This window comes from Mandrillus leucophaeus, unplaced genomic scaffold (genome assembly GCF_000951045.1).
Source record: "Mandrillus leucophaeus isolate KB7577 unplaced genomic scaffold, Mleu.le_1.0 Scaffold9, whole genome shotgun sequence".
Taxonomy (NCBI): Eukaryota; Metazoa; Chordata; class Mammalia; order Primates; family Cercopithecidae; genus Mandrillus; species Mandrillus leucophaeus.
Window position 1 is genome coordinate 8,866,308 of NW_012109807.1, and position 17,759 is coordinate 8,884,066.

At 53.4% G+C, this 17,759-nt stretch overlaps 1 protein-coding gene across 1 annotated transcript in view; it reads left to right on the forward strand.

Annotated features, from left to right (window-relative positions):
• FAM178B (family with sequence similarity 178, member B) overlaps nucleotides 1-17,759 on the forward strand; it is a 101,208-nt gene that overhangs the window by 37,735 nt on the left and 45,714 nt on the right. Inside the window, exons 7-9 of the mRNA XM_011969630.1 lie at nucleotides 9,362-9,476; nucleotides 15,054-15,147; nucleotides 17,373-17,549. Of these exons, the coding sequence (XP_011825020.1) occupies nucleotides 9,362-9,476; nucleotides 15,054-15,147; nucleotides 17,373-17,549 (386 nt within the window). The remainder of the gene's footprint in view (nucleotides 1-9,361; nucleotides 9,477-15,053; nucleotides 15,148-17,372; nucleotides 17,550-17,759) is intronic.

The window sequence follows — 17,759 nt, forward strand, 5'->3', positions numbered from 1 at the left end:
CTAGTGTTTTGTATTTTTTTTTTTTTTTAGTAGAGACGGGGTTTCACCATGTTAGCCAGGATGGTCTCGATCTGACCTCGTGATCCGCCCGTCTCAGCCTCCCACAGTGCTAGGATTACAGGCTTGAGCCACCGCGCCCGGCCAGCCAACACTTCTTAATGTTTGACTTTTAAATGCTGATCGGAGGATGTCTGCAGCTCCCCTAGTACTCAGCCTCCGGCCCTGGCAATTTTCAGCTATGGCTGAGCATTAAAAAGTATGATGCCTGTGTCCTGCCCTCTGAGATCATTCTGAGGCACAGCCTGGGCATGAGCATTTTGAAGCCTCCCATGCTGATTCCAGTGGGCATCCAGAACTGAGAGCCCCTGGGCTGGTGGGCAACGGGCAGCTGGCCTCAGGTGTGGCGAGAGGGGAGCCAGGGCTGGCATCTGAGGATTCCTGCCCACCGCCACCACCCTCATCGCCCACCAGTGCATGGGAGGGTGGCCCTGGGTACTGCTCGGGAACCGGCCACAGCTTTCCCTAGCTCCGTGGAGCCCAAACTCGGCTGTGTATTAGAATCACTTAGAAATTTTTAAAAATTTCAAAGCCTAGTCCACACCCCAGACTAATTAAACCACAATTTCTGGGGGTAGGGCACAGGTGGCAGTAATTTCTGACACTCCCTAAGTGATTCCAACATGTGCAAACAGGCCGGGTGTGGTGGCTCACACCTGTAATCCCAGCACTCGGGAAGCACAAGGCTTCCAGCACAAGGCGGGAAGATTGCTTGAGTTCAGAGCTCCAGGCCGGTCTGGGAAACATAGTGAAATCTCGTCTCTACTAAAAAAAAAAAAAAAAAAATCTGGGCATGGTGGTGTGTGCCTGTAGTCCCAGCTACTCTGGAGGCTGAGGCAGGAGAATGACTTGAGCCCAGGAGGTTGCGGCTGCAGTGAGCTGTGATTGTGCCTTTGCACTCCAGCCTGGGCAACAGAGCAAGACTGTGTCTCAAAAAAAACCAAATATGCAGACAAGTCTGAGAACCACTGTGTTAGGCTCTCAGCTGGGTCCTTGATTGAGATGAGAGCAACCGCCATCATCCCTTCCAGTGCTGGGTCTGCTGTGCTGCCCGAGACGCTGTATGTGGAGACCTGTCTCCTTCTGTTGTTATTTTTTTAAAGAATACTTTTGTTGGCCGGGCGTGGTGGCTCACGCCTGTAATCCCAGCACTTTGGGAGGCTGAGGTGGGTGGATCACCTGAAGTCAGGAGTTCGAGACCAGCCTGGCCAACATGGGGAAACCCCGTCTCTACTAAAAATACAAAAAATTAGCCAGGTGGGGTGGCGGGCACTGGTAATCCCAGCTACTCGGGAGGTTGAGGCAGGAGAATTGCTTGAACCCAGGAGGCAGAGGTTGCAGTGAGCTGAGATCACACCACTGCACTCCAGCCTGGGCGACAAAACAAGACTCTGTCTCAAAAAAAAAAGAATACTTTTGTTGTTGTTGTTGTATTTTTTTTAGTAGCCGTTATTTTTAGAACAGTTTTGGGCTTACAAAAAACTTGATCAGAAAGCAGAGTTTCTGTATACTCACTCTGCACAGCCAGCACCCACCAGTTTCCTCTGTTATTTACATATCATATGTTAGTGTGTATATATGTTACAATATCAGTACATTATTAACCGAAGTCCATAGCCTAAGTTAGTGTTGTGTTGTGCAGTTCTTTGGATTTTAACAAATGACCAGGTGTGGTGGCTCACACCTGTAATCTTGGCACTTTGCGAGGCCGAGGCAGGCGGATCGCCTGAGGTCAGGAGTTCAAGACCAGCCTGGACAACATGGCGAAACCCCCCGTCTACTAAAAAAGTACAAAAATTAGCTGGGCGTGGTGGTGCACGCCTGTAGTCCCAGCTACTTGGGAGGCTGAGGCAGGAGAATTGCTTGAATTGGAGAGGCAGAAGTTGTAGAGAACCGAGATTATGCCACTACACTCCAGCCTGGGAGACAGAGTGAGACCCCGTCTCAAAAAAAAAAAAAAAAGTATAGTATAGATGTGTTCATCCTTAGTGTGTCATATGGAATAGCTTCATTGCCCTAAAAATGTCCTGAGTTCTACCTGTTCATCCTATCCTCCCCCTACCCCCCCGCCCCACCCAAGTTCCTGGCAAGCACTGCTATTGTCACTGTCTCTATAGGTTTGCCTTTTTTCAGATATCCTGTAGTTGGAATCACACAGTATGTTGTCTTTTCACATTGGCTGCTTTCACTCAGCAATAAGCATTCCAGGTTTTTCTATGCCTTTTCGTGGCTCGATAGCTCCTTCCTTTTTTATTGCTGAGTAATATTCCATTACGTAGTTGCACCATAGTTTATTTGTTCATCTCTTGAAGGTCATGTTGTTTGCCTCCAATTTCTGAGAATTTTGGATAAAGCTGCTATAAACATGACTACAGCTTTTTGTGTGGGCGTAAATTTACAGTTTATTTGAGGAAATACCAAGGAGCACAATTGCTGGGTCGTATGGTAAGAGTCTGTTTAGCCTTTTTTTTTTTGAGATGGAGTCTCACTGTTGCCCAGGCTGGAGTGCAGTGGCACCATCTCGGCTCACTGTAAGCTCCGCCTCCCAGGTTCACGCCATTCTCCTGCCTTAGCCTCCCGAGTAGCTGGGACTACAGGCGCCCGCCACCATGCCCAGCTAGTTTTTTTGTATTTTTAGTAGAGGCGAGGTTTCACCGTGTTAGCCAGGATGGTCTCTATCTCCTGACCTCATGATCCACCCACCTCGGCCTCCAAAGTGCTGGGATTACAGGCGTGAGCCACTGCATCCGGCTGAGTCTGTTTAGCTTTGTAAGAAGCAAGCAGACTATTTTCCAAAACTTCCATTTTACATTCTCACCAGCAATGAGTGAAAGTTCCTGTGGCTCTGGGAGGCGGAGCTTGCAGTGAGCCAAGATCCCGCCACTGCACTCCAGCCTGAGAGACAGAGCGAGACTCCGTCTCAGGAGAAAAAAGAAAGTTCCTGTTGCTCCACTTCCCTGCTAGCATTTGATTTCTCTGTTTCATATTTTTCCGGAGAGCAGGCATATTCCAAAGCCCTCCAGTTCAAAAATCCAAACTGGGGCTGGCGGGGCACAGTGGCACCCACCTGTAATCCCAGCACTTTGGGAGGCCGAGGCGGGCAGATCACCTGAGGTCAAGAGTTCGAGACCAGCCTGGCCAACGTGGTGAAACCCCGTCTGTACTAAAAATGCCAAAAAATTAGCCAGTGTGGTGATGTGCACCTGTAATCCCAGCTACTTGGGAGGCTGAGGCAGGAGAATTGCTTGAACCTGGGAGGCAGAGGTTGCAGTGAGCCGAGATCAAGCCACTGCACTCCAACCTGGGCGACAGAACAAGACTCCATCTCCAAACAAAAATAAAAACAAAACCCAAAAATCCAAAGTGGGAGAGAATCTGGTAGATCATTCATTCGTGGACATCACTGGAAAACTCTTAGGTTAAGTCTAAATCAGTCTGAACCTTTTGTTTTCCAAACTTGGGAGGGTGGTTTGCTACTACTACCTTCCTGAGTCATACTGAGGGAGCCCTGTATCCTTAAAAACAACCAAGAATGCATGCTTAGGTGGCCAAGTGAGAACGCTATTGCCTGGAGCTGAGGCGTAACAGCTGGGCCTTGACCAGCCGTGCTGGACCATGCTGTGACCTTGAGCATGAGAGACACATGCTAAGAACAGCACAGCGAAAAGACGGGCTCCTGAGATCCTCTAGGTACAGTGGGGTCTCTGCACCGGCTGTGACCTGCCTATCTGCAGACTTCTTTTTTGTCAAAGAATAAAATTCTAGCTTTTTGAAGGCCGGGTGGGTTTTTTTCTTTTGTTTTTGTTTTTGTTTTTTGATTTTGGTCCTTTTTATTGTTTGTAGCCAAACCTAATTCTAGCAGATATGAGTGGTTCTGTGGTTTGGCACAATGTCGCTCTGTCCCAGACACTGGGGGCCTCGAGTGCTTGCTGGTATTAGGTGACACCAGGCAGTGGTGTGAGTTACGGAAGGGCAGGGGAACGGAGAGGTGCCCTGGGGATGGCATCACCCGCCCTGTACACATTCCTATGAATAAGCAGGCCGGGGCCTATAGAGATGGTGTTGGCGGGCGCAGAGTTGGCTACGGCAAGGTAGGGAGGTTGTTCACGGCACCACAGAAAAGGCCTTGGGCTCAGGGTGAGTGGGGAGAAACAGGAAAATGAAGGCACCCTCGGAGCTGGCTGCAGAGTAGCGAAGAAACAAAAAGAAGGTTCCAAAAGAAAGTGGGTACAGCTCTGGAAAAGAGCTGGTGAAAGAGAGACCAGGAACAGCAAGTGGTCAGCATTTCTCAGTCCCCCTAGACACACGGTTTTCACAGGGAGAGGCAGCGTCAGTCTTTGAGAGAACGCCGGTCTGCTTGCATCCTGCGCTCACACTGTCATCAGGAGCAACAAAATGTGCATGTTTTTAAAATCAGAAACGGACATGCCATAGTTTGGGGATCGAGGATTTTGTTGTTTTGTTGTTGTTGTTGAGGACCTGGCTCCCTTTCATTATGACACTCCCTGTTTTCAAGTCCTGTGGCTTCTCTTCATCCCTGGTCCTTGCCCCAGTCTTCCAGGACGGCTGATCTGCCTCTCTCTCTCCCCCACCTGCCTCTCCATACTCACTCCTAGCCCCTGGGCCTTGCACCCCCTCCAGCACCCTGGGCTCCTTGCTCAACCTAGAAGACAGCAGTGCTCCCTGGCCTCAGGTCTCTGCCAGGCTCCCCAAGTCCCTCGGTGCTCCAGCGTCCCCTGACCACCCTTCCTCCAAGCCACGGATGCCAACCGGCATCATTGTGTGTATGTATCTTTCGTGTGTGTGTTGCATGTCCCCCACCCAACGCCAGCACCCTGAGAGCAGGGCTGCTTTGTTCTGTTCACCGCTGGGTCCCCGGCATTTAGAATGGCACCTGGTGTTTGCTTGCCATTTGCTGAGTGAATGCACAGTTGAAATGACTAAAGCTAAAGCTAATTGACTAAAGCTGGCAATATTGAAACAAGTTTAAATTTAAGTACAAAAGTGCTGCAGGAAGATAAGTGATTAGATCGGGGAGGATACGAAAGAATTGGATTTTAAGCCTCCCGTAAACATTGTGAGGCCTGTACTCCAGTTAGGATGGGACTCAGTGGGGTGGGTAGCTTGCTTTCCTTTAGGAACCAGCCTCCTGGCCCCTTGCCATTAAGGCTGATGGGGACCTCCCCTCCTCCTATGGTATCTCGGGTTCAGAGAGCGAGAACTCAGGCAGATGGTGCTGCTTGGCCCTCCCAGTGCAGCCACCCACCAAAGCTCATTCGCTGTTTGATGTGGGGGTTGGGGAGAATAAGAACAGAGCCTGCAGACTCCATCTCCTGCTGCCAAAGCCCTAAGGCCCAGGATGAGAATAGGGGGGCACGAGGGAGGCCCAGAAGTGGGGCAGGAGCCTGGTCTTGGAGCCGAGGCTGGCACTTCCACAGGCCGAAGAGGTTCTTGGGATGTGTATGGATTTCCAATTCCATGTAAGGGGTGCCAGGAGAACGGTAGTGAATTAACAGCTTCTTCCACGACACAGATGGAAAAGTCACTTTTATTTTAGGCCTGACAATTTTCTTCCTCTGTCTCCCCCCACACCCCCAAGCGTCAGTTCCATCCCAGAAGAGTAACCTAAAGGGACAGCTGCAGAAGCACGGCCTCCACACAGAGCCCAGAGGCTTTGGGCTGTTCACACTGCTTTTTTTTTTTTTTTTTTTTTTGAGACGGAATCTCACTCTGTTGCTCAGGCTGGGGTGCAGTGACGCAATCTCAGTTCACTGCAACCTTCGCCTCTTGGGTTCAAGCAATTCTCCTGCCTCAGCCTCCTAAGTAACTGGGATTACAGGTGCCCACCACCACGTCTGGCTAATTTTTTTTTTTTTTTTGTACTTTTAGTAGAGACAGGGTTTCACCATGCTGACCAGGCTGGTCTCTTAAGTCCTGACCTCAGGTGATCCACCCACCTCGGCCTCCCAAAGTGCTGGGATTACAGGCATGAGCCACCATGCCCAGCCCATGCTGGCGTTTTAAAAGACACAGTGCTCCGGTGCTCCCCTGGGCATCACCTAAAACGACTGTTCTGTGCCTGGAGGAACTGAGTTGGGGAGCTGGAGCCTGGCAGCCTGGCGTCTGAGTTTCCTCTGTGTCAGCTCTCCAGAAAGCCCTCATGGGGACAAACAGAGCTCAGGAAAAGCTGAGGGCATGGCCCACTTCTAGGCAGTGTTAATTATGGGCTCTGGAGTGGTATTTTCTTGTCCTCAAGTCACCAGCCTCCAGGGCTGCTGATGGAGACTGAATTGTCCCGAGGCCTCACAGGCCCCTCCTCTGACACTGCTCCTGACACCTGGGCCTGGCTTGTGCTGTTCTGTGGAGCGGTTGCTGGGTGGGAGAAGGGGGGACGAGATGGTGTCCGGCTGGAGGCTGGCAGAGTGGGCACTGCTGCCTGTGAGTCAGGGGATTTCACAGCAGAAGATGCCCCTGTGTGGGCTGCGACGGGGATCTCGAGGGGAGGCAGGCACTACCCCCTTTGGGTCTGAGGCTGCTGGCGGGAGGTTCCAGCCCACCTGGGCCTCCTGGGGCCTTGCCCTAGGTTGATTGTCTTCCCCTCCCTGGGAAGTTCATCTGCCCGCCCACAGGTGCATGCACATACGTGCACAGTCCCCCGAACGCCCTGGTGAACAGTTCTCTCTTTCCAGTGGAGTCTCATTGTGTTTTGCAGACTTCATTCTTCCCAGCTCGTTTGTGAGGCGAGTAAGGGGTATCATTACCACTCTTTACTTGTTAAGTTGCCCAAGAGAGGAAAAAAAAACAAACAAGAAAGTTTTTCCTCCTCCAAGAGTCTAATTACTTGTTTGCTAAGTCTCGACCCATATACATTTCCGAAGAGAGACACTCGATGCCTGCCGAAGAAATGTCCTTGGGCAGGTTTCAGAGACCCTCTGTCTGCCATCCTGCCGTCTGCCAGCACTGCAGCTGGGCAGGACTGCTGCCAGCACTTTCCGGGGAGCTTAGGAAACTGGTTCTTGCAGTGGTCCTTGCAGAAGTCCCCACCCGCTGCAGCCGTCCCTGCTCTGTGCCTGCTCTGCCTCCGTCTGGACATGCCATGCTGCTTTTTGCTGCCCTGCCTCCGTCTTTTCTGTCTCTGTCAGAAAAGAGACGTTCGCATTCCACCTTCCACATTTCATGTTCCTTGTCTTGTCCCCTCACCACCCCCAGGTAACACTCGCCCCTCGGAGAAGGCTCTGTACCTTTTACCTGCTTTGATTTTTGCATAAAGACATTCACGTGTATTTCTTGATCTGGCTTCTGTTCCTCCTAGACCGTGAGAGCTCCTTGAGGTTCAGGTCTCCTCTAGCTTGCCTCTTTACCTTCCACACCTGGCTAGTTCCTGAACACAGTGGAGTGTGCTGAAGTGGGTCCTCAGGGCGGGGCGCTCACCCTCCTGAATGGTGAAGGCTCAAGTATGTGCTTCTGATGTGTCCCTCACCCAGCTTCCAGGTTCTTGATTCTGATGCCCTACCCGCTGTCAAATTTAACATCTGCCTCCTGGATACTGCCAGCCCATCTTAGGACTTGTCAGTCTCCCTCTCTTGGTCCATTTGAGCTGCCATGACAAAGCACCTTAGACTGGGTAATTGATAAACTGGGAAATGGATCGCTTACAGTTCTGGAGGCCGGGAAGTCCAAGATCAAGGCACCAGCAAATTTGGCGTCTGGTGAGAGCTGCTCTCTGCCCCGGAGATGAGGTCTTCTGGCCAATTCCTCACGTGGCAGAGGGGTAAAAGGGGCAACCAGCTCCCTCAGACCTCCTTTCTTTACTAGGACACTGACCCCATTTGTGAGAGCTCCATTCTCATGACCTAATTTTCCTCCCAGAGGCCCCACCTCTTGATGCTATCACACTTGGGATTAAATTTCAACATACGCGCTTTGGAGGCACGTAAACACTCAGAACGTAGTACCCTCTTAGCTGTGTACTACTTGGTCAGATTTGGTTTGGATTCTCTCCGTTCGTTCATTCTAATTCTTCCACGCACTGGCCACGGTTTTAGGCATGGGGCCTGTAGAGATGACCAACACAGATGTGGCCCCTGCCCTTGCGGGACTCCTGTTGTACTGGGGAGAGACAGAAGGAGAGGCAAGTCAACTGCTAAGTAGGATAATGTTGAGGAATGAGAGCAGAGTGGAAACGTAGGCTCTGCTCCTAGATGCGGTGTGGGAGCTCACGGTGCAGAGAACACGTGGGGTGGGAGGTCTTGGGCAGCCATCCTTAGAGAAGATGCCTGGACACATTCTTTTTTATGTTTCTACTCTCCTTCTTGTAAGAATGTCCTTAAGTAGTCTGACAGAAAAAAATCTCCTGAGTATGTAAGGTTCCTCCTGTTTGTTGATGTGGTCAGATTTTTTTTTGTTTTTGGAGAGACGGAGTCTCACTCTGTCGCCCAGGCTGGCGTGCTGGAGTGCAGTGGCCCAATCTCAGCTCATTACAACCTCCACCTCCGAGTTCAAGCAATTATCCTGCCTCAGCCTCCTGAATACCTGGGACTACAGGCACATGCTGTCATGCCCGGCTAATTTCTGTTGTATTTTATAGAGACAGGTTTCACTATGTTGCCCAGGCTAGTCTCGAACTCTTGAGTTCAGGCGATCTGCCTGCCTCGGCCTCCCAAAGTGCTCGGATTACAGGTGTGAGCCACTGCACCTGGCTGATGTGGTCAGACTTTATCATGGATGTTTGGTTAAATCGGTCAGGGGAAGCTGGGCCCCACAGCGCACACTTGCTGAGGAGACACACCCCAGGCTGTGGGAGGCAGGCGAGGTGTGCTCCCAGCAGGGATGGCAGACCGGGGACACCTAAATGTTGCAGCAGCAAGAGTGCTGCAGAGGCCACAGTGGGCTGAGTGCCGGCCTCAGTGCTTTGCCGCAGAGTCTAAGGATGTGGACCTGGTGTCCAGTGAGCCTTGTAGCTCGGGGCCTGTGGCACAGGACTCTTCATGCCACTTGGCTGTGGGCAGCCGAGCACCCTGACCACTGCCTGATGTGGATGGCCAGATGGTCAGGGAACAGTTGTCCCAAGTGCAGCCATACCTTGAAGACCAGGTAAGAGAACATTCAGGAAAACATTGACATTCACAAAGCTCTGGAAGTGCTTGGAAACCACCACTTCATTTCTCCAGATAATACCTGTGGTGTCAGAGAAGGCAAAAACTGGTTACCCTCGGCCAGGGGTCACGGCCAGCCCTTTTCGTGGGAGCGGTGCGCCCTGCCCTCTGTTCCCTGCTCTAACTCTCTGTCCCCTTTGGCCTGACAGGTGAAGACGTGCACCTGTGGTGCCCCTCACTGCAAGAGGTCAGGGAGGCATTCCACAGCCTGGGTGCCCACAGTCCCGCCCTGTACCCTCTGGGGCCCTTTTGGCACGGCGGCAGGTGAGTACTACTCCTTCCTCACTGCCTTTTTCTTTCATTCTTTTTAAGAGACAGCGTCTCTCTCTCACCCAGACTGGAATACAGTGGTACAATCATAGCTCACTGCAGCCTCCACCTCCCAGGCTCAAGTGATCCTCCCACCTCAGCCTCCTGAGTAGCTGCCACTACAGGCACACACCACCACGCCTGGCTAATTTTTTAATTTTGTGTAGAGGTTGGGGGGTCTCCATATGTTGTCCAGGCTGGTCTTGAACTCTTAGGCTCAAGGAATCCTTCTGCTTCGGCCTCCCAAAGTGCTGAGGTTACAGGTATGAGCCACCCCACACCCAGCCACCTGTTGTCTTGTTTGTTTGGAAGGTGCTGGACTCAGGCTCTTTCCCACGTGTAGGGAATTACAGAACAACCACACACCCCCACCTGTGGATCTGAGTATCACACCAAGAAGGAATTTCCTTACTCCCAGCCTCGGGGAGATGGGAAGCCCCCGGGATGGACGAGCCTGTTTTTGGCACTTTCTGACTCAGCCTCTGCTGCCTGCTCCTCTCTGGTGAAACCCAGACTTCAAAGCCTGGGTAATATCCTTGCAGACACATCCCAGTCCCTTGAGTCTCTTCAAGCCACTTGTTTGGCCCCTTACCTGGTATCCACTTGGGAACAGCAGGGCATGCTTTTACGTTCCCACAACCCTCAGATTTGTGTTGTGAGTGCCCCCGTTGAGCCCCGGGCTGGCTTGCTGGTGGACAGTCATGATCATTTGCCTTTGCCTGGTCCCTGCCTGCGGGGAGGAGCGCCACGTGATGCATAAGTAGCTCTGGTGGGCGGATGGTGACTTAGCTTAAGGTCGTAAAAGTGTTATATATCATCATCTTGTTCTGCACATTTTAGCACATCCAGACTCTCTGGAACCCTTGGAGAAGGTGATTTGAGATGGAACAGAGTGTTTTGAAGCCTGGAGGGGCTGTCGTATAGGACGCTCTCCGCCCCCCACCCCGTGTTTCCCACTCACAATCTCTCAGCCCCAGGAGGTGCCAGGCTCCCCTTCCCTCGCCTCAGCGGGCAGATGTTCCTCTGCATGGAAAGTGGGAGCTCTCCTAAGAACCTGTTCCACGACTGTGTTTAGCAATTGTCTGCCAAGCCAAACCGCACTCAGCTCTGCTATAAATACCCCACACATGTGCCAGCCTGCCGCGCTCCTGCCCCTTTCCCTCCCGGAGCTCGCAGCTCCATGTCTGGTGTAATGAGCCGCTTGCCTCCTCCTGGCACAGAGCTGCAGTCGCACACCGTCTTGGATGAGCGGGGGAGAGAATTACACTCAGAAAAACAAACGAACGTCTGAGGCAGGCAGGGGCCGTGGAGTCCAGAAGAGCCACTTGTGACTGCTGTGATGAGTGTCCCTGTGTCCTCCTGGGAGTGGGAGGCGGTACTGGAGACGTAGCCACCGGGTCTTGCTCCACTCTGCAAAGAGCTGCTTCCCCCACTGCCTCCCGGTTCTCCCAGGATTTGACTGCCCTTCATGCTGCGGGACAAGTCTGTTGTCTCCAGAGGCAGAGTGGGCAGGAGGGATGAGAACTGTGGCCCTTTAAACACCTCTTCTTAAGTACTTGGGAACACAAACCCCGCTGCGCAGACTTCAGCTTTCTCAGACGCAGCTCAGCTTTGTGTGGGAGGAAAGCAGGGCTGTGTTGTCCTAGATCAGGGCCCGGGGAGCTGCCAGGGCCTCATGTGTCCCAGACACACCGTAATATCTACCTCTGGGCCCCAGAACGTTGGCCTGGCTGGTGACACCATTTCCCATCAGAGGATTCAGAACTGCCCTCAAGGACCTGACTGACAGCCACAGGGGTGAATTCCCTGCCCCTGGCTCTGGGAGCAGGCTGGGGACCACCTGCCAAGCCCCTCAGGGCTGGAAAGGCTTTCCTGCTTGGAGCTCCTGCCCTGTGTCTTCCTCAGGATAGGAGGATGGCGAAAATGCCTGGGTAGGTTTCCTGGACTGCTGCTTGTGTCATGGATTGGAGGGTGACCCCTCTGGGGTATTCAGGAAGCATCAAGGAGGTTCTAGCATCTCCTCCCCAAGGGCACGGCATCCTTCATGGATGCATGGGCCACAAGAGAAACCCCACGGCAGGCCATCTTCTCCCTGTGGTCCTGCTTGTCCTGGCTCCTCACCAACTCAGAGGCTGTCTTGGGCGAGCTGGCTCCGCCCAGGCGTCTCTTTTCTGCTGACTTCCAGGGATGCCTCCATCCAGGGGAACAGATGCCTCTGGGGCTTCTCCTGGGCTACCCACAGCACCTCACAATGGCCAGGGCTCAAAATGAGGGACTCAGACATCTGTGCGTGGCCCCACCGTGACTGGGCTGCGTCTCTAGTTGCTCTGAGACAAGTCTTCCACCATGTCTTCCTGATCTCGGATTTCCTTAAAGGCCATCACCATCTCCTATCTAGTGCTTCTGGATTTCCGTTCAGAAAGATGTGGTCCTTCCACAGCTAGGCCGTGCGGATCCCCTGGCATCCACCTTGTTGGAAACAGTGGCCCTCTGCTCAGTCATGAGACTGGGGAGGGGACATGGGAGGACGTTTCGGGGAAAGGATGGAGCGTGGATATGAATGGGAAGAGGGTGGTGGGGGAGCTCGTCAGCATCCTCAGAGGGGCTCGTGCCCACGTTGCTACACAGAATGGGCCTTGCCAGGTGCCCCCATCTCCCCCAGGAGCACAAGGGAGGTCCTTAGGTAGCTGTGCATGGTTCTCCGAGGCTGTTCCTGCTGCTGAGCCCAGCTGAAGTTATGCACAGGCCTGGCCGCTGAAGACCAAAAGCCTGGAGCTGCTTCCTGGTGCCAGAAGCCTTGGCCACTTGGTTTTCTTTTTCTTTTTCTTTTTCTTTGAGACAGAGTTTCACTCTTGTTGCCCAAGCTGTAGTGCGGTGGTACAATCTCAGCTCACTGCAACCTCCGCCTCTGGGTTAAAGCAATTCTCCTGCCTCAGCCTCCTGAGTACCTGGGATTACAGGTGCATGCTACCATGCCTGCTAATTTTTGTTTTTTTTTATTTTTAGTAGAGATGTGGTTTCACCATGTCAGCCAGGCTGGTCTCGAACTCCTGACCTCAGGTGATCTGCCTGCCTTGGTCTCCCAAAGTGCTGGGATTACAGGCATGAGCCACCGCGCCCTGCCAGCCATTTGGTTTTCAAAGGAGCAGCCTGGTGCAGAGGCCAAAGAGGGAAATACATGATAGTTAACACGTTGACCGGGCGTCCTATCAAGCGCGGGGGCAGCTGGTTGAGGAGGCAGCTCTTGGTTAAGGCGGCAGTGGTTCTCATACACTGTACCTGCCGTCTTCCCTCTGAGAACGTCAGAATGCCATACAGATGGTAACTTCATTATGTTTTCAACTTTTGGGGGAAGATGCAGAGACCTGGGTAGAGGTCAATGACGTGTCCCTCATAAGGTTAATGAGTATTGAACAGTGTCTCTGAGACAGAAACCCAGTTCCTGGTTGCTGGCCACAGACCCTGGAGCCAGGCGTGGGACCGATGAAGCTGCTTTGCTCATAGAGTCCAATGGTGGGACCCTCAGCTCACTCTAACCTGCTGAGCCCAAGAAGGGAGCAGGGATAACAGGCCGTTTAATTCCCTGGCTGTGACCCCTTGCTGGCAGCCCCTTGCCAGCAGCGGATCGGGGATCGTCCGATGCTGCATCTGAGAACGGCAGCCGCAGATGCCAGCAGTTCAGTCAGATCATTCCTCCGAAGGGCACGGATTAGAGGACCCCATTATATTGCCCATGAGCCTGTGGGTCCACCAAGTTCCGGAACTCTGGCCAGCCAGGCCTTCACTTGGGAAGGCTGACATTTCTTTCCAAGGAGGACAGGGCTCTCCCCACAGCCACACTCCCCTCTCCAGCTCAGAGAACACGTGTCACCACCTCACACTTCTCAGTGTTCCTTCTCCCCTTGGCAGCATCTCTCTCCTGCAGATGTTTGTCGTCGACGCCGCCTGCCCATGCTGACAAACCTGAAAACACACCCGCCTATGGGTGCACGTGTTGCACGCTCAAGGCTGGTACGAACCAGAGCTCCCCTTCACGTACTGGCGCAGCCTGTGCCCAGATGTGCAAATGCCAGCCTCACCCATGCAGTTGTGGCCCTAATAAATGCTGAAATCTGGGAGAAGGACTGAGCCCCGCCCCCGTCTCCACTCCCCCACCAAGTCTGGTCTGTTGGCACCAACTTCCTGGTACCTCAGAGACAGATCTCCTCCTTCCCTTCTGAGCTCAGCGCCAAGTGGAGAAGAGCAGAGGCTTCACAGGAGCTGTAGGACAGCGCTCTTCCTCCCGTGTGCCAGGGGCCTGCCTGGAGCCTGCTGTCATTGGCAGTGTGGTTGTCGTCAGTATCTTCATTTGCCACTGTTAGCAGGAACCTTAAGCCATTTTTTTAAGAGTGGAGAAGAGGGTGAGACAGCAGAGGGGACCCTCATCCTAAGCGCATTTAACATACTTGAAATCAACAGTATTCATTTGGCGACAGAAAGGGTGAAGGTGATCGTGCCCAGGCTGTCATCCTGTGAGCGCGTGCCTGGGAGGGAGGCTTGTGGGAAGGGTGATGAGACTGCCATCCAGTAAGACCCACCGAGGCCCCCCTAAGTAAGCATCTCACCACCCTGTGTGTGGCTTGGTCTTTAAAGCGGGGGGATTTTTCTTTTCCCAGCCCCGGCCTCTTACATCACCTGGTGCTCAGCCAGATCGGGTCCAGCACTCGGGAAAACGCCATGCTGGGCTTGTCAGCAGACAGCACATCAGCTCAGGGTGACACCTTTGGAGGAGGTTTCCAGGGCCGTTTCTATTCTGATTTCCGCCATACTTGCTGTCTTGTGAGGCAGCCCCGTGACAGCTACCACGTGGAGCACTTTGCAGTGTATGCAGGGTCAGCCTTGCGGAGCGGACCCAGGGAGGACTCGAGGACTTTGCGGGGATTGGAAGTGTGATTTTCTGGTTTCCAAGTGCTGGAAAACTAAAGCTGGAGGCCTCACCTGAGTGGTAACATGTGGGAACTAGTCCCCAAGGAGCGCCCCACATGCATCCCCTGCTCCTAGAGATCACACGGTTCTGTAGCCTCCTCTTCCACCAAGTCAGGTTCGGCCTGTGTGACCAGCAGAAGAGATGGGATGTCACTTTCAAGGTTAGGTTATGGAGGGCTGCGGCTCTGTCCTGGGCATCATCTCGCTCCCTCTCTTTCTCACCGCTGGCTTTGGAGAACCAGTGGCCATGTGGAGAAACCGCTGCGGATCAGTGACCAGGTAAGTGAGCCGGGAGGAAGGCCCTCCAGCCCAGTCAGGCTCAGGTGACCGCAGCACCACCCAACATCTTGAGGGCAACATCTGAGAGACCCCCGAGCCAGGACCACCTAACGGAGCTGCCCCTGGATTCCTGGCCCTCAGAAACAACGTGAGATGATCTGTGTGGAGGGATTTGCCGTGCCCAGCAGATGAGCAGCCTCAGGGCAGCAGTGCCCCACTTTGCGCCTCACTCCTGCTCCCGTGCCCTGTCCTGGGTTTCCCGTCGTCACTGTTGTTGTCTTACCACAGGGTGCTTCCAGGCGAGGCTGGCCTGAGTGAGAACAAGGAGCAGGACGCTCCCCAAGAGGTGGCCTTGGACATCAGCCTGGGCCACATCTACAAGGTGAGTCGAGCTGCCTGCCTCACCCAGGGCACTGTCAGCTCGTAGTTCAGACCCATTCAGCAGCTTAATTTGGGGAGCGTCACGGAGAATCTCTGGCGAGCTCAGCACCACGGCAGGCACTGTGCTGGCTGTGGGCCGGATGCTACAGAAACCGTGTTATGGGAAACGGGTCCTGATATAGGCTCCAAGAGAGGGTTCTTGGATCTTGCACAAGAAAGAATTGGGGGCCGGGCACGGTGGCTCAAGCCTGTAATCCCAGCACTTTGGGAGGCCGAGATGGGCGGATCACGACGTCAGGAGATCGAGACCATCCTGGCTAACACAGTGAAACCCCGTCTCTACTAAAAAATACAAAAAACTAGCCGGGCAAGGTGGCGGGCGCCTGTAGTCCCAGCTACTCGGGAGGCTGAGAAAGGAGAATGGCGTAAACCCAGGAGGTGGAGCTTGCAGTGAGCTGAGATCCGGCCACTGCACTCCAGCCTGGGCGACACAGTGAGACTCCATCTCAAAAAAAAAAAAAAAAAAAAACGGACGCAGTGGCTCATGCCTGTAATGCCAGCACTTTGGGAGGCTGAGGCGGGTGGATCACCTGAGGTCAGGAGTTCAAGACCCACCTTGCCAACATGGTGAAACCCCATCTCTACTAAAATTACAAAAAAGTTAGCAGAGCGTGATGGTGGACACCTGTAGTCTGGTCTGCTCAAGAGGCTGAGACGAGAATTGCTTGACCTTGGAAGGCAGAGGTTGTAGTGAGCTGAGATGGCACCACTGCACTCCAGCCTGGGCGACACAGTGAGACTCCATCTCAAAAAAAAAAAAAAAAAAAAACGGACGCAGTGGCTCATGCCTGTAATGCCAGCACTTTGGGAGGCTGAGGCGGGTGGATCACCTGAGGTCAGGAGTTGAAGACCAGCCTGGCTAACATGGCAAAACCCTGTCTCTACAAAAAATACAAAAATCAGCCAGGTATGGAGATGTGTATAAGAGACAGGATCTCTTGAAGTCAGGAGTTCGAGACCAGCCTGGCTAACATGGCAAAACCCTGTCTCTACAAAAAATACAAAAATCAGCCAGGTATGGAGGCTGAGGCAGGAGAATCGCTTGAAACCGGGAGGTGGAGGTTGCAGTGAGCTGAGATCGCGCCACTGCCCTCTAGCCTGGGCAACAAGAGAGAAACTCTATCTCAAAAATAAAAAGAATTGGAAGCAAATCCATAGAGTAAAGTGAAAGCAAGTTTATTTAAAAAGTAAGTGAATAGGCTGGGTATGGTGGCTCATGCCTGTAATCTTAGCGCTTTGGGAGCCAACGCGGGTGGATCGCCTGTGGTTCAGAGTTCAAGATCAGCCTGGCCAACGTGGCAAAACTCCATCTCTACTAAAAATACCAAAATTAGTCGGGCGTGGTGGCGTGTGCCTGTAATCCCAGCTATTTGGGAAGCTGAGGCAGGAGAATTGCTGGAACCCGGGAAGCAGAGGTTGTAGTGAGCCAAGATCCAGCCACTGTACCCCACTCTGGGTGACAGAGCAAGACTCTGTCTCAAAAAAAAGCAAAAGAATGAAGAATGGCTACTTCATAGGCAGAGCAGCTACTATACCAAGGGCTGCTGGTATAGTATTTTTATGGCTATTTCTTGGTTACATGCTAAATAAGGGGTGGATTATGAGTTTTCCAGGAAAGGGATGGGCAGTTCCCAGAACCGAGGGTTCCTCCCCTTTTTAGACCGCATAGGGTGACTTCCTGACGTTGCCATGGCATGTGTCAACTGTCACGGTGCGGGTGGGAGTATCTTTGAGCATGCTAATGCGTTGTTAGCATGTAATGAGCAGTGAGGCCGACCAGGGGTCACTCTAGTCATCATCTTGGTTTTGGTGGTATCTGGCCAGCCTCTTTCCGCCAACCTCCTCTCTCATCCTGTAAGAATACCTCACCTCCTGGGAGTGCAGCCCAGTAGGTCTTAGCCTTATTTTACTCAGCCCCTATTCAAGATGGAGTCGCTCTGGTTCAAACACCTCTGACAAACACACTCTCCACGCTTGTGCCTGCCACCCAGGACCCTGCCGGGGCTTCGAGTCCTGGCCTCACTGTTTCCTGAGCTCCTACCCGGCATGACCGCGGGGCTCACAGTACCATCCCTCCTGCCTACGTGTCTCCCAGGGAACTGGTCCTCGAAGTCCTCTCCCGTTCCCCCACAGCCTGGCCACCCTTGCCCTCTTCTTCCTCTCTAGTTTCTGGCGCTGTGTGCCCAGGCCCAGCCGGGGGCCTACACTGACGAGAACCTCGTGGGACTGATAGAGCTGCTGTGCCGCGCCGGCCTGGACATGGGGCTCCGCCTGCTGCCCAAGGTTGACCTCCAGCAGCTTCTGCTCTTGCTCCTGGAGAACATCCGGGAGTGGCCGGGGAAGGTACCAGACGCCCAGAGCCTGGTCCTCACACAACTTCATCACTAGGGACCAGGGTGGCCCCTAGAGTGCCCTGGGTGGGGATGGCATTGCCTGGAGGTCATCGGAATGCCCCTGGTCTCTGTGACTGCCCACTTACTCCCCTGTGCGGGCTGGGAGGCGAGAGCAGTGGGAAGGCAGCGTCCCCCTGCAGCCCATGGGGTGCCCTTCTCC